Source organism: Psittacula echo, assembly GCF_963264785.1.
Source record: "Psittacula echo genome assembly, chromosome: 4".
NCBI lineage: Eukaryota > Metazoa > Chordata > Aves > Psittaciformes > Psittacidae > Psittacula > Psittacula echo.
Window position 1 is genome coordinate 46,186,402 of NC_137738.1, and position 14,514 is coordinate 46,200,915.

At 35.1% G+C, this 14,514-nt stretch overlaps 1 protein-coding gene across 15 annotated transcripts in view; it reads left to right on the forward strand.

Annotated features, from left to right (window-relative positions):
* The window catches only part of REPS1 (RALBP1 associated Eps domain containing 1), a 64,022-nt gene that overhangs the window by 38,745 nt on the left and 10,763 nt on the right, over positions 1-14,514 (forward strand). For 11 of the 15 annotated variants that reach the window (XR_013956624.1, XM_080615712.1, XM_080615724.1 and 8 more), the window contains 4 exons: positions 3,933-4,054; positions 8,651-8,731; positions 11,891-11,978; positions 12,882-12,983. Coding sequence is in view for 14 of the 15 variants with exons in the window: in XM_080615712.1 (XP_080471838.1) it covers positions 3,933-4,054; positions 8,651-8,731; positions 11,891-11,978; positions 12,882-12,983 (393 nt within the window). In the remaining variant the exon portion in view is untranslated. The remainder of the gene's footprint in view (positions 1-3,932; positions 4,055-8,650; positions 8,732-11,890; positions 11,979-12,881; positions 12,984-14,514) is intronic. The other 4 variants (XM_080615722.1, XM_080615725.1, XM_080615721.1 and 1 more) reach the window with 3 other exon arrangements.

A 14,514-nucleotide genomic window follows, 5' to 3' on the forward strand; every position in this document is an offset into this window, starting at 1 on the left:
ATGCCTTAGATTACTTTTTATCAAGCACTCTTGGCTTGGGAAGTCAGGTTATACTATAGGTGCACAGGTGCTACAATTTCCTAGAATTTTATGTCTTTTTAGTAAATACTTCAAAGGGGCTCTCTTCAATACTGTGTTTGTATGTCAGGGAACTTCATCTGACAACTACTGATGAGTTCTTAAACTAGATACTGTAGCTCTTATTACCTCTGCTTTAATAATTAAACCATTTTTTTCGTGAGTAGCTTTGTGGTTCCTCAAAGAAACTTTGCAACAACAACAACTGAACTGTTTTCAGGATGAGTAAACATCTTGCTATGACAAGTACATGAGAAATAACTACAATTAATTGCGTGAATAATTAGCAAGTGTCTAAAAACTACCTATTTGTCTATTTCTTTATTTAAGGTGATTGCCAAGCAAAAGCCTTTATAGGAAATGGAGTAATGTTAATTTGTATAAGCCACTGGGGTTGTTTTTTAAAAAACAACAAAAAACCAAACCACCCAACAACTGTTGTTGTACAGTACAACTGTACAATATCTGTACCTGATATTCTACTGCCTTGACTGGTAGTAGATTTCAAGGCTTTTATCATTTAACCTAAGTTGTCTGGAAACTTTATAAATTGGACACTAACCCAGAAAGTGTTATATATGTGTTTATTGTTTTTGTATTGTAGGCAATGTGGTTAATATAAAACTTTGATATGTTACCGTGAGGTACAAATCAGTCTTTTTCCCTCTGATATTAAATTAAAGTTACCCTGTTCTATTTAAAAAGTTACCATAATGTGTAAGCTCTGCTTAAAAGGAAACATTCTGATTTCTATTTGAATCTGCTGTTACAGCTAAATGAAAAGTGACAGTTCTTGCAAACTTGTTGAATTTTATCTAACTAGATTTTTTTTTTTTAAATTTGGGCCCCCAGTGTTGGAAGTAGCTTTTCTAGCATCTAACATGATTCAGCACCAGAATTTGTATATTGAATAGAAAACTTTAGGAGAAGTGATTATTGATGTGGCTGTAGTTTTACTTGTAGGTATAACAGTCAAAATCTCCTGAATACATTTACTATTTTAATCTAAATTAAAAATTACTTGTAGGTGTATGTGCATACTAATGCACATGTTAAATTGCAAGAGTTCGACTTAAAATCAGCCTTGAAAGATCAACCAATTAAACTTCTGTAACTTTTTCTTTTTAGTTCTCCGAAGAACTGTATTTCAATTAAGCTTGCTTCCAACAGCCTTCTCAGAACTGTAAAGTGTGACACTGGAGTGTCTTTTTGAGTGCACTTCTTTCATGGGATAACAATTTCGTGAAAGAAATTATTAATGATCTTCTACTGACTAAAGTCTCAATGTGAATAACATGATTTCAAATTGCTCAAGAAGGTGAATTACTTGATGTCTTTTTAAACCAGTGTGCAAGACGGTAAATTTTATTTCAGAAGTGTTAACAATACCATATTAATTCTGTCCTTTTGTTAGAAACTTTCGCCTTGATATTCCTTACTTCTCCTTGGTGCTTGAAACTTGCTGTCTCTTTCCATTTTGCCTATTGAACTAGTGGCCGGCAGAAAGAGGGGTAGCAGAGAGCTCCCTACCCCCTATGTCTCTGTTTGAACAGAGGAAGGGAAGAATGTTCCTGTTCTACTCTGGTAGCCGCTCCCTCATCAGCCCCTGTGAATCTATTATGTGACCAACTGCAGGTGTTCCAAACCTGTTAATGTGTGGTCTTGTCTTGCATCTGGCGTCATGGCCAGGGATACATATTTCTGTCACATGACATAGACCTACTGTATAATAAAGCATTTATATTGGTAATTTTTCTGGTATAGCACTATGCCTCTAAAGAATTTTAATAGAAAAAAAAGTTAAATGAGGTGCTATATCTTTCTACTGACTAGAGAGAGAAATGAGGTGTTTAAGTCCTTAGAATAATGTGGTAATTCTACAATACATTTGAATGGGCTTAGTATTTTGAATTGTATCGTATACTTCAAAATCATTTGTATTGCAGCTGCTCCACTTAAGATTTGACATTATGCTGTGGTGTGCTCTTCAGAGTGAGGGAGATCTGTCTGTGTAAGAACAGCCAGAACTGTACTGAATGAAAATGGGAGCATGAAGTCAGGCAGTTTTATAAATACTTCTCTGAGTGCTTATGTATTTATTTTATTAATTGATGGCTTAGTACATTTTGTATACCATGACCAGCATGTCATCTTGACTACTTGAAGACATGGTTGTATCTGTAAATATCACCTTGATGTAGCCTGGTTTGTGTTTTTATTGCCAGATGCTTTTTCCTGAAGCAGGTATTTAGGTGCAGTTTCTGTCTGGAATAATTTGTGAAGCCATTTTCCCTAAAAGACAGTAGTACTTGATGCTAGGTGCTGGGCACAATTTTGGGAACATTGCATTTCAACCTGTTGTCTGGTATTTACAGGAAGCTTAAAGACCTGTGAAATTTTGAGTTATTGTTTTTTCTGTGCCTTTCTTTATGTCAGCAGCACTCAGTCTTCCCTGGCCTCAAGATGGGACAATTAATTTCTTTCTGGATTTCAGTGTTTTGTCTGTTCTTTTTAGGCTATGCCTCTTGGTGTCCCAGTAGCACTCTGGAGACTATAAATAACGAGCTGTTAGTTTTCATGGGTGCATTTGTCACCATTGACAATTAAAGTGTTTCCAGTTCAATTTGACGTTGGATTAATTACAAGTTTTTTCTGAATGGAAGACAGCAGACAGAATATTAATCTGTCACAGCAGAAGAGCACACTTCAGAGTTCAGCTCTTTGGGAGCATAAACCCAGTCCTTTTTACAAATTTTAATCAATTTTTGGTACCATGTATAACACAATCTTGCGGCAGCCATCTTCAATCTCATATCTATCAAGCAGTTCTTCTAAATGATAATTTAATTAAGCCATCTTTCCCCTTGTGCGGTGTTTTCTCTTGTTCAGATTTTTAATTCTTTGGACTACAAACATCTTGTTAATATGTCTAGCTACTTATCAGTCATTTTTTCACTTGTTCCTGTTGTTACATTATATGGTTGTAATCTGAACTTCAGGATTTTGAGGCTTTCAGTGTGTTACTTTAGCTTGGATAGTGGTACCTAGCAAAATTGAAGAGCCTGTAAATAGGATTTTACTGTGTTGGGCAGAATGCCTAAGCTGCTGTTCAGATTTACTTTACCCAATTCTCTTACAGTTTGAACGGAACAAAAATAATTGCTCAGCATCATGAAAATTTGTATAACTCTGAAGGAGTGTTTCTGCAAGGAACTGTACTTGCTGAAAGCTCAAAGAAAACTGAAATAACAGCAACAATGTGCAGTTGTAGTATGACAGCTGCTGCACTTGTTCAATTTGCAAAATGTAGGGAATGGAAATATTATTGTTTTAGTAAGGAGGTTTAAAAACTTAGAATATTCTTTGGAAATAACCTGTGAGTATGGTTTTCTTCATTTCTTGTCATATTTCTGGTCGGTGTTTGCATTGATATACTGGTTGTTTTGCTTTAACCTTTCATATAAGGAAGTATTTTATTCTGTAAGATAAACTCAGTGCTGGATTTGATGCAATAAACATTAGTATAAAATTTCTCAATGTAAGAATGAATTACATTTATTTCAATATGTAAGCAACATCTAAAAATGCTATTTAAAAGTCAGAGTACAGGGAGGTAGTATGGTACAGAGTAATCTTCAAAGTCCAGTTTTCAGAAAGGTCCTCAAAATAAGAGTAGCACCAGATAAATAGAATGCTTTACTTGAATGAGTGTGTTTTGTCTGGTGCCAAGTATTTACTTGGAAAAGATGAAACCAAAGGGTACTTTGCACTTTCCATGAAATGTGAGCAGCTTTTTTGAGAATAAACTGAATGCGGTTCATGATTTTGGTCTATAATGCTTCCTCTCATTTCAGAAGTTGGGGAACAGACAGGTGAGGTAGGTTACTCCAGCTCTCCAGCAGAAGCACCTCCAAGCAAGTCTCCATCAATGCCATCGCTAAACCAGACCTGGCCAGAACTGAATCAGAGCAGTGAGGTTAGCACTTTTATTTAAGAGTTATTTAATTGCTAGTCAGTAACTAATTGTGTATGCATATGTAATTCATCATAAGTAGATTTCTGATCACAAATTGTGAAAAAGCGGGACAAATAGACACAGGAAGGTTCTACATGTGTTAAATTGTAAAAAAGTTAATATTTTCCTTCTAATTTTTCTGTCTCATTGTGAGATGAGCTACTGTTTAAAATGTTGCCATTAACAGTAATTAGGCTTTATATCAGTGACAGAATGAACTCATAGCACTTACTGGATAAATTGAATTCATTCCCGATTTTCTTACTTAAGGTGAGTTTTGGGGAGTTTTTTTGTTACCTTTGAAGGACTTTTATAGTCAACACTTGCGAAATGTCAAAATAAATTTCTGATGGAACTGAACATTGAGACCTATTTCTGCAGAGGGTTTTACCCTGAAATACAAGTTACCTCACCAGTAATGTAGATAAGTCATAGCCCTGGGTTTGTGTCAGAAGCAAAGAATCAAAGTTGAATCTGTTGGCTAAATTTATTTAAATATTAAATTTATACTGTTATCTACTGCTGCTTTATTGTCCTTTACTATACATATTTGCTATATAAGCAGTCTTATATACTAAAGCTCTGTTTTGTCAGAATTTGAAACTGAAGTTACCAAACAGGATTTTTTTGTTTTGTGGTTTCTCCTCTCCCCCCTCCCCCCCAGAATGTCCATTGTTAAAGCCTGTAAGGAACTGATTCCTAGAGTCAGTCTTGTTGCTCTGTTTTACATTTTTGCCTTTGACTTAGAATAAACCAATGTTTTACTCCAAGAGCTACTTCAGAGACTCAAATGAGTTCCTTACTGTAGCCATACTAAAAAGATGGCATAGGCTTACAGGGAGTAGGGGAAAACTGCTGAAATTATGTTTTGAAAACTGTCAAGAAGAATCTAAAACTAGCATCTGAGATAGTTCTGTCAGTAGCTGAGTATTATCCTACTCTGCTTCTCTTACTGAAAAAGCTTTTTGTGGTTTTCTTCTTCAGACTTCAAGTGAATGGAAGATTGATAGCTGAAGTTTTAGACGAATCAAAGGACAGGCAGTGTGAAACAGAAAATAAGCAAATTTTTAGGATTAAAGTTAGGAGCAAAGGAAATTTTCTTCTTGTCAGGAGGAAGGTCTTTGTAAAGTCTGCTGTTCCTCTTAAGGGTAAATGCTAGCCTCACAGTGATATTCTTGCCAAATAGAAAATGTAGAAAATGATTTAGTGGTTCTTAGTTGTTCTGTTTGACAGATTGACTCTTAGACTGCGTGTAGGATAAGCTTTAGGAGGGAGGTGAGCAGATACTCGGTTGTTGCTAAAAAGCTGTAAGTGTATGCAACTGTATTAAAATTTGCATTGATAGACTCCGTGTTTGCAATAAAGATTTAATAAACTAATAATTTGGTAATCTGCATTGTAATTGAAAAGATTCCTTCATTGTCCAATGCAACTCAAAGCAATCAAATAGGGTAATTGCACTAATCGAACAAATTTAATGACAATTCTGTCAGCCACAGTCGTGTCTTACGAAACTGACTTTGTCCATTCAGATAGATAATGTGGTATTTTCTTTATGAAAATCTACTAAAACTTCAAGAGGCTTGGAAAAGTTCTCATACTAAATATTACCAGATACTAACTATACTAAAATAAGAGTTGAACACTTATTAAATGTTAAGAGTTTTTGTTCTAACACGAAGGAATTTCTGATTTTCTAGCCATATTGCTGTGCATGCTTCTTGCTCCTCTGTATTTTCTTTTCAGCATGAGTCAGGTCAAAGTCCGTGAGGTTTTAATGCCATGAAAAAATTCCTGGTATTACTGCAGGCACCAGTCTAATTGTTTCCTTTGTGAACCTCTTATAACTGTCATCAACAAATTGCTTAACAAAGCCATACATCTTTGGATCATCTGCCTTTCCAGGCAGTTTCATCTCCATTAGTTTCAAAACTGTTGGTTACTTTGTGCTTCCTAGCTCATACTTCATTTTTAGACTCTAGTTGCCAGGCTCAGTTACTGTAAGATCACAAGTATGGACCAAGGCAATCTCAAACTCAGAATAAAAAGGACTACGGAAATCCACCTAGCTCTGGATACTACGTGCTTCACATTCTAGCCTGTTCATTCATCACTTCTTCCTCACTTCAGGCATCTTTTCCATTCAGTCTCAAGGCTGAGCAATTAGTTCTGGGAGCTTTAAAAAAAATGAAACAAACAAACAAAAAAACACAACAAAACAAACATCCTACAGAATTTTTGTTGGAAACAGTCTAGTGTCATGTGGTCATACTAGCCTTGACACATATACAGAGATTTGCTTTTGAGTTCGCACCCTTTACACCTTGTTTCAACTGTCTCAATGTTCTTGTAGTAACGGTTTAGGTTGCCGTGAGTTTTAGTTTCTAGTAATTAACTTTTTGAAAGTACTTTTGAAACATTTTTGCAAGTCTAGAAGACAAGTATTTTACTTTAGCTAGTAGGGATTTAAACATAGCAAATCAATTGTATTGTCAATGCTCTTAAACCTTGCATAGAGTTTGAGATGAAGTCTAGTAGATTCTTAATATATGTAGCTTCCTGTTAACCAGGGAATTAGCAGTAACTAGCTTCTGGTAGTATCTCAGGATGGAGCACAATAGCATATTCCCCAAAGCAGTCAGGAGGTGTTGGTGTTCATTTGTCTGTGTCCACCTAGGAAGCCTGAGAACAAATAATACATGTACCTGCAGTTCCATTTCAGAGCAGTAGAATAAGAGGTAAATTCAGCATCCATCTCTAAGACATAGTATTTTATTGTTGATCTTAATTATGACATAGATGCTGTATGCCTTTATGGAAATTTTGAAAAATCAAGAAACAGTATTTCTGTAGTGGTCTGTTTGCCAGTCTTGCCACTAACTTTGAAGCCACTGGCCAAATAAAGTTTCAAAGGGTAGTACTAAGATAAATACTAATGCATGTTTCATGAAAATTAGCAGCTGTGTAAATGCAAGAGAAAAGTCAGGGGAAATGCTGGCACAACCTTGCAGTTAAGTTTCTGACTTAGTAAGAACTGGCTCACTCAACAGGTTTTTATAGCTCCAAACTACTTGCAGTGCTGCCTTTTCTTGAAGGGGTGGAGCAACACAGAGATAAACTGTTGAATACAGTTAGCATGACAGAGCAGTTAGGAAGGAAACCTTACATCCTTGCTAAAAATGTTTCGTTAGATTCTGTCCGTGAAAGGAGTATTTTTGTGGGTTAAAACAAAGAAAATAAAAATTCCATTCCAACAACAAAAAAACCCAACCTGGAAAAAAGCCATCCCCAAAAAATATATGAACAGTATCCCATAATCTTTGCCTTAATGTAATGTTTAAAATGAGGAGATGTTGCTCCTTGTAGAGACAGAGCTTTATCACACATGAAAGCACTTACACATTTAGTTAATCTTTTTTCTTCTGATTTTAATTTCAGCTGATTAAAAGCAGTACTTAGGAACCTCTATAAAGAGTTATTTCTGAAATAACTGGTTTAGGCTAGTTTCACATGCAGGCTATTCACCGAATGTATTTCGGTGTAGAGGAGCACATGAAACAAGGTTGACTAACACCATATAGTTTGTCCTGTATCTTCTGGAATCATTTACATTGATTTGACTATAGAGATGAGACAAAAATATTGGTTTGTTCTCACAATTATATTAACATAATTTTTTGTCAAATTTTCTGAGCACTGAAAGTTTTGAATGTCTAATTTTTGTTGTAGTGTTTGAGACTTGGTTAATTACCAATATATTACAAGTTTAGCATTCCTATTGTGATTTGTAATCTGGTTTCTGGATCACAGACTGATTTTATGTACTTTGGTACTTTGTTGATCCAGTTGTGGCTGTTGCTTGACAAGCATGTGGACTCTTGACAGCCATGTATTGGTACAGCATGCCTATATCTTACAAAATTGTTCAGAGATTGACTTATTTGCTTTTAGCAATCAATAGTGTGTTTGAGTTTAATTCTTTGCCTTGTCAGTGATTTAGACTTGTAAAAATGCTCTTAAAGTATAGAATCACTTCTGAGGGGTTGCACTGGCAAGCTGAACTGGTGTAATTGGAGTACTCAGTGTTCATTCATCTGGGATTTTGTAAGAAAATCAGTATTTACAAAATACGTTGGAAACTTGGCAGCTACAAAGCTGAAGAACCTTTTAGTGTGCTTTATAATTACAAATACACAATATGTGTCACTGATTTTTATCTTTACAATGTTTGAATGGCTTAACAATATTTTTTCCTTGTATGATTTTCATTGGCAAACGTGAACTTTGAAGGTACTTCTGTTGACTGTGCACCTGTATCTTCATTGTGAAATGAGAATGTAAAGATAAATATTGACAGGTAACAAACTTGGTTGCACAACAAGCTCAGACTGAAATAGAAATACTTAATGTGTATTGTTGTGCTTTCCAAGTCAAGTACTGCCCAGTGCAAATATAGTACTTTCCAGTGCAACCTCTGAACTACTATGCTAAATCTCCTCAGTGATCTTTTACTCCCATCTTTCTCATCATGCTGACTTCTGTCCTCTGTCTGTTCAGCAGTGGGAGACATTTAGCGAACGCTCTTCAAGCTCACAAACTCTGACCCAATTTGATTCTAACATTGCACCAGCTGATCCTGTAAGTCAATCACTTAGCTTGCTTGTTTGAAATTAATTTTATTAACACTGAATTTCCATTCATTGTATTTAGCTGTTATGCATGATTCCATGAACTGCTTTTTGGGGAATGGTGGCAGGCTTCTTCAGATTTTTACTCATTTTAGAAATACAAATTTTCTAGTACTGCTCATGGTCAATACCAGAATGCAAAGAATGCTTTTCCCTTGATTTTGAGGTAATACAACACTGCTATCAAAACCTGTATTATGCAGAGTATTTAAATGTGTAATGGATTTTTTCTTAAATATTTATAAGTCAATGCAAGGGGCACTCCCAATGATAAACCAGTCCTGTTTTACTTTTTGTCTTAAGTGTTGTTTTGGTGTTTTCAAGTTGCAGAGCTTGATTTGTACAAAATTTTAGGAATTGACAACGCCAATTCACTGAAAAACTACTGGGCTTTAATCAGTGTGGTATTTCATATTCCTAGTGTTTTTGCCAAGTTACTTTCAATAATAAGGCTGTTAGTATTTTTTCAGCTAAACTTCTGCTGTTCTAATGTTTTACTCAGTGAGGAGTGCTCTGAAGAATTATGTAGTTAAATAGCTTGTGAAGTTTGGGAGCCAGAAATTCACTATGGCATTTCCAGTTCTGCTGGTTTTAAACTTCACAGCATGTGACATTGAAGTGCTTCTGAGATGCATTAAAATTACTTCAGTATTTAGCTGCTGCTTTCATCCTGCTTTTCTTATGGGTTTAATTACCACTGTTAGTATCCATTTTAATTTAATTACAGTGTTGGTGTCCATTTGATTCTGTAACAAAATTATAGGTGTACTTAATATGCATTTAACTGCTTTTAGTATTAAAAACATCACTTCTGAAAAGATATAATATGTAAATATAAATACATTTTTAAGTACATCAGTACTCCAGTCTCAAAGCTAACCTTGATACTTATGTGGAAATAGCATTTCTAGATGCTGGAAAGTATAAATCAAACTGCGCTGTTCCCTATGCTCAGGATTGCCCTTAGTTAACATTCAAACCATATGAAACTGTCATACTTGAAGTGAAAAACAGCCCTTTTCCATCTGAGAGACTTTTTTGGTTTAAATGTGCTATTTTTATGCTTTAATGAAGTAAACATGATGGAAATCAATTTATAGTTGTTTCTTACTATGTGTAATTGCTCGACAGTAAAGAGCTATCACTGTCTTGTTTCCACAATAAGATAGTAGTTTATTTTACACATAATTAGTAAATGACAGAAATCTGACATTTGATTTTTTCCCATATGTTAATAGTGTAAAAAGTAGAAAGTGATGATTTCCATGATATATGGAAAATTCATATATAGCTGTTTGTGTGTATATGCCTGTATGCATGTCTGTCTAAATAGAAATTCAGTAGAAATACAGAAAATATACTGGGAGATCACACTTTTGAGTTATTTTCTTACAATGTTTGTAGTTGAGAAAAAATCTAGAGTGGTGAGCATCTTTAAAGCTTACTAAGGTAATGGACTGTGGGAATAGATACTTCAGAGTCTTTTCATATGAAAATAAGAACAAATGGCACCAAATTTTCAGTAGCAGTATGCAGACTTCTGAGTTTAGCAGGCTCAGCCGTGATGCTTAGGATTGATTTATTGAACAGCTCCTGCCTCCCCAAAGGAGAGAATAGGCGTTTTCAAGCAGTTGTTAATAACTAACTAAAGAGTATATTCATAGACCAGTTCTTCTGTCTTTTTGCTGGAAGAGCAGCTGCTTTGGAGGTAAAAGATAAGTGAAAATATTAAAACGGTACATTCATCTCCCAGTATGGGAACATAATTTGCCTACTATAGGTGAAAGTTGGTGACATGATGTTTTATGTAAAATTTGATTAATGGTCTGAATTAATACATTATATAACAATCCATTTCACCATGAGATGTGATTTTTATAGTAGCTGAAGTAGGTACAGCAAGAGTGATTTTTGTGTAGTAATCCCATTACAGGGTAAAAAAAAAAAACCAAACAATATATTCCTAGAAGCCGGATGCAACAAGAGTGTTTGAGCTGTGCCTAGAAGGTGGTCTTAAAAGTTCTTATTTGCAGCAAGAATAGTGTAAGATTAAACAGTTTTAGAAAATATTAATGTAAATGTATTAAGCATGGTGGAATTGATCAACTTAGGTAGTCAGAACAGATTGTATTTGCATAGTTCTGAAAGTTCTTGTCATTTCTAGGGACAAGATGTAATCTAGGATTTTTTTGTGTGCTGTCACTGCACCACCTATTCATATATTCTGAATATAGATGACAGCCTCACACCACTATGTCCATATTTTTAGGTTAAATTGAGAACAAACATAAAAGTTCTAAGTGAAGTGTTTTTTTAAGCCATCTACTTATCTACTCAGTCTCCAAACCAAATGAAAAGCGCTGTCTATAAAGCACATTAAAGTGGAGTCGATTATCTGAACTACAAAGAAAATGCCTCAGTCTAAGGTCAATGCCTATCTAGACCATAGAGGTATATTCCATGGAGTTTATTATCTTCAAGTTTAGAAGATTCTATTTTAAAGACTCCTAAAACAATTTGTCTTAAACTACTACAAAGTACCGATTTTATAGAGAATTACTCATACAATTTAAAGAGGCAATAACTTCCTGAGGCATCATAAGTAAATCTCAGTGGTGGGATTCTGAAATTGCAAGATTTTGTTGGGTAGTTTTGGGGTTTGGTTTTTCATTTGTGGTGGATTTGGGGTTTTTTGGTTGTTTTGGGGGGGGGGGGTTTGTTTTTTGGTTTTTCCTTTTTTTGATTGGTTGGTTTTTTTGAAGGTTCACTTCTGGTATGCCAGAAGTTGTGGAAAGCTGGTAGATCTCAGCTGTTGTCCTAGTTACAACTTGATTATGCATAGAAACATTTCTAGTGCCCTTTTAAAGTAGTATGCTAGGTTACACCTTATACATCACTGTAGTATGCTAGGTTACACCTCAAAAATCGTTAGAGAAACTTCAGCTTATAGAGCTTTGGTTTTGTGGGTATATTCAAGTCCCTGGCACTTGTGTAAAAAATTAAATTTATGAAATTTTGTTTAGAGATGACATTTTGCATGGTGTCAGACCCTCATAATAGAACTGTTTAAAAATAGATTAACATCACTTAACTCTGATTTTCTCCGCAGGACACTGCAATTGTGCACCCGGTTCCTATAAGAATGACTCCAAGCAAAATCCACATGCAGGAAATGGAGCTTAAAAGAACTGGAAGTGGTAATGTATTTTCTCTTGCTAATGAGAAAGTATTTGTACAATTACAGTTGGCTTTGCTTCCTTAAATATGCTTTTTTCTTCTCCATGGACGAATGTATCTGGAGTTATAACCAGGATAATTAATGAGATTCTCTGAGTTAAGGATTGGAGTACTGTTCAGATAGGTTTTGAATTGGCCATTTGCAGCAGTAAAAATTCCACCATCTACAGGAGATCACTGCTTGAAGTAGTTTCAGGAGCATGATGATATAGATTGGATATGGGCCTCCAGGAGGATGTCTAGGTTTCTGGCTTTCTGAAAGGAGACTGTGAAGAGTGAGAACACAGCCTGCATTGATAAAGCTTGTTCTGCTGTGGTCAGAAACACTGAGTTTATTATTTTGAAACCTGACAGCATTTGGGAGGATTGGCAAGCCTTTTGTTTTTGGTGGAGTTTTTTGTTGGTTTGGGTTGGTTGGTTTTGGGTTGTTCATTTGGGGTTTTTTTGTTCAGGGTGGTGTTAAGGTTTTTGGGGTTTTTTTGTTTGTTTGTTGGGTTGGGTTGGGTTTTTTTAATAATAATAAGCAAGGAGGTTTGACAATTTTTTTTTTGAGGAACAGTAGAGTCTTAATTTGTAGGTGTGTGCCATGCCAGTATTTCCTAAGGTCATGTAACTCATGCAGAATACGAGAATAAACAACACATTTCTTTCACAATATCCTTAGCCTTGTAAATGAGTAAAGATTCCAAACTATTAACACTATAGAAATAGAAATAACACTATTACTATGTAAAATCATACACCAATTTTAGTCTTGAGTGCAGCACTTTAGATAAGGGTAGAAAACTAATATAAAGCGTTGGCTTCAGAAGTAAAGGCTAGTTTGAATACATTGATTTATTTAGACTTATTTTTCAATTTAGATCATGCTAACCCTACTAGCCCACTACTTGTGAAACCACCTGATCTCCCAGAAGAAAACAAAATGGGTTCATCTGTAAAATTTACACCTGGAAATACAGTTAGTAAGTATCACAGTATATTTTCTGATCTAATTTTTTATATTATACAAAATGTAGATCTGATATATTCCTCTGTGAAAGAAAACTTACCAGATAGCAGAAGCTCTAAAGTGAGATAAACTTATCCAAAGAACAGAGACAAAGTATATATTAGAAGTAGTAATTAAGAAAGTTCTAGATGTCACTGGAGATGTTTTCCTGCCATGTGTAGAAAAAAGTTCATATTTTGAGCTCGTTTCCATCTTCCTATTTTCTCTTTTAATCTTAGGATGAGAAATTGAAATGTATGGAAAGTGGAATTGACTAAGCATTTGAATCTACCTCAGAACTGTGTAACAATGTTTTCTGAAGGGTGAAAACCTGTTCACCACAATTTTCAGGCAATTCACATCTGGTTTAGCTACTAAGAAAATGCAATAGACTTCTAGATTTCTTTTTGAGTACAGCTTTTCAACTATTTATTTGATTCTAATAGCATTTTTGATTTTTCAGTAACTCCTATGTCCAAAACTTTACAATCTTTTGATTTGATCAGTCCACTTGTCTAATATTGAGAGAGGTCCCAGATTATATGTAGCCTGAATGAGTCTTGGGGGTCTGTTTCTGAGATTTGTGTTCTTTAAACTAGGAACTTCAGTAAAAATAAGGTTTGAAGAGCTCATTACTTTGAGTCCTTTGCATTATTAAGACGATAGTATTTTGGTTGGCTTGTAATACAGAAGTAACTTAGAAAGTGACAGGTAAGAATGTGTCTTACTAAACAGCAAAAGTCATCTCTGCAGGATTCTCATCTCTGGGTTGTGGCTGATGTGTCTTAACACTTTTGAAAACTTTAGCGTCCTACGAGGTTAAAATAATATTTTGAGACTGTGTAATTGAGAAAAATCTTGATGTTCTTGATTAGAATTTTCTTCTTTACTGATAACTAATCAGGTAAGTCTCACTGCTTGGTGATTTTCCACCTTGAACTGTGCTTTACAGGGTGCTCTGGAATCATCCCTTGTGGTAACTTATTCTCAGATCCATTTTTCTGTCTATATTCATTCCACACAAATGTTGTGACTTTCGTTGAGATTCCTCATTCATGGAGGAAAAACCTCATGCTTTGCATAGCTTTGAAGGGTAAGGGTGTCCTTAAGGCATTAAGGAAACTGTATGTGGTGCTGTAATAGCATCTTTCATTTTTAGAGGCTGCCTTAACCAGAAGCTTTTTTAAAAGATTTAGTCCAAAACAGAGCTGACTACTAGCCTTGAAGTTGCAGTAATAGTAAAGCTACTGAGTTCATCTCTGTACTGTACATATATTTTCCTTTTTCTGACTTCTAAGGTTGGTGACAGACCTTCAGCACTTCTAAAATCAAGCATGTCCTACTTCTTGCCTTTTATTTTTACTTGGATGTCTCTTACTCTTGTTGGCTAGCTTGTCAGAGTGATAGAACGTCAAATGTTTAAAAAATCAGTGCTTATGAAACTTGTATTTTAATTACAACATTGCTGTCATTGTTTCTTCTTCAGTACATCCCAGTAGTAACCA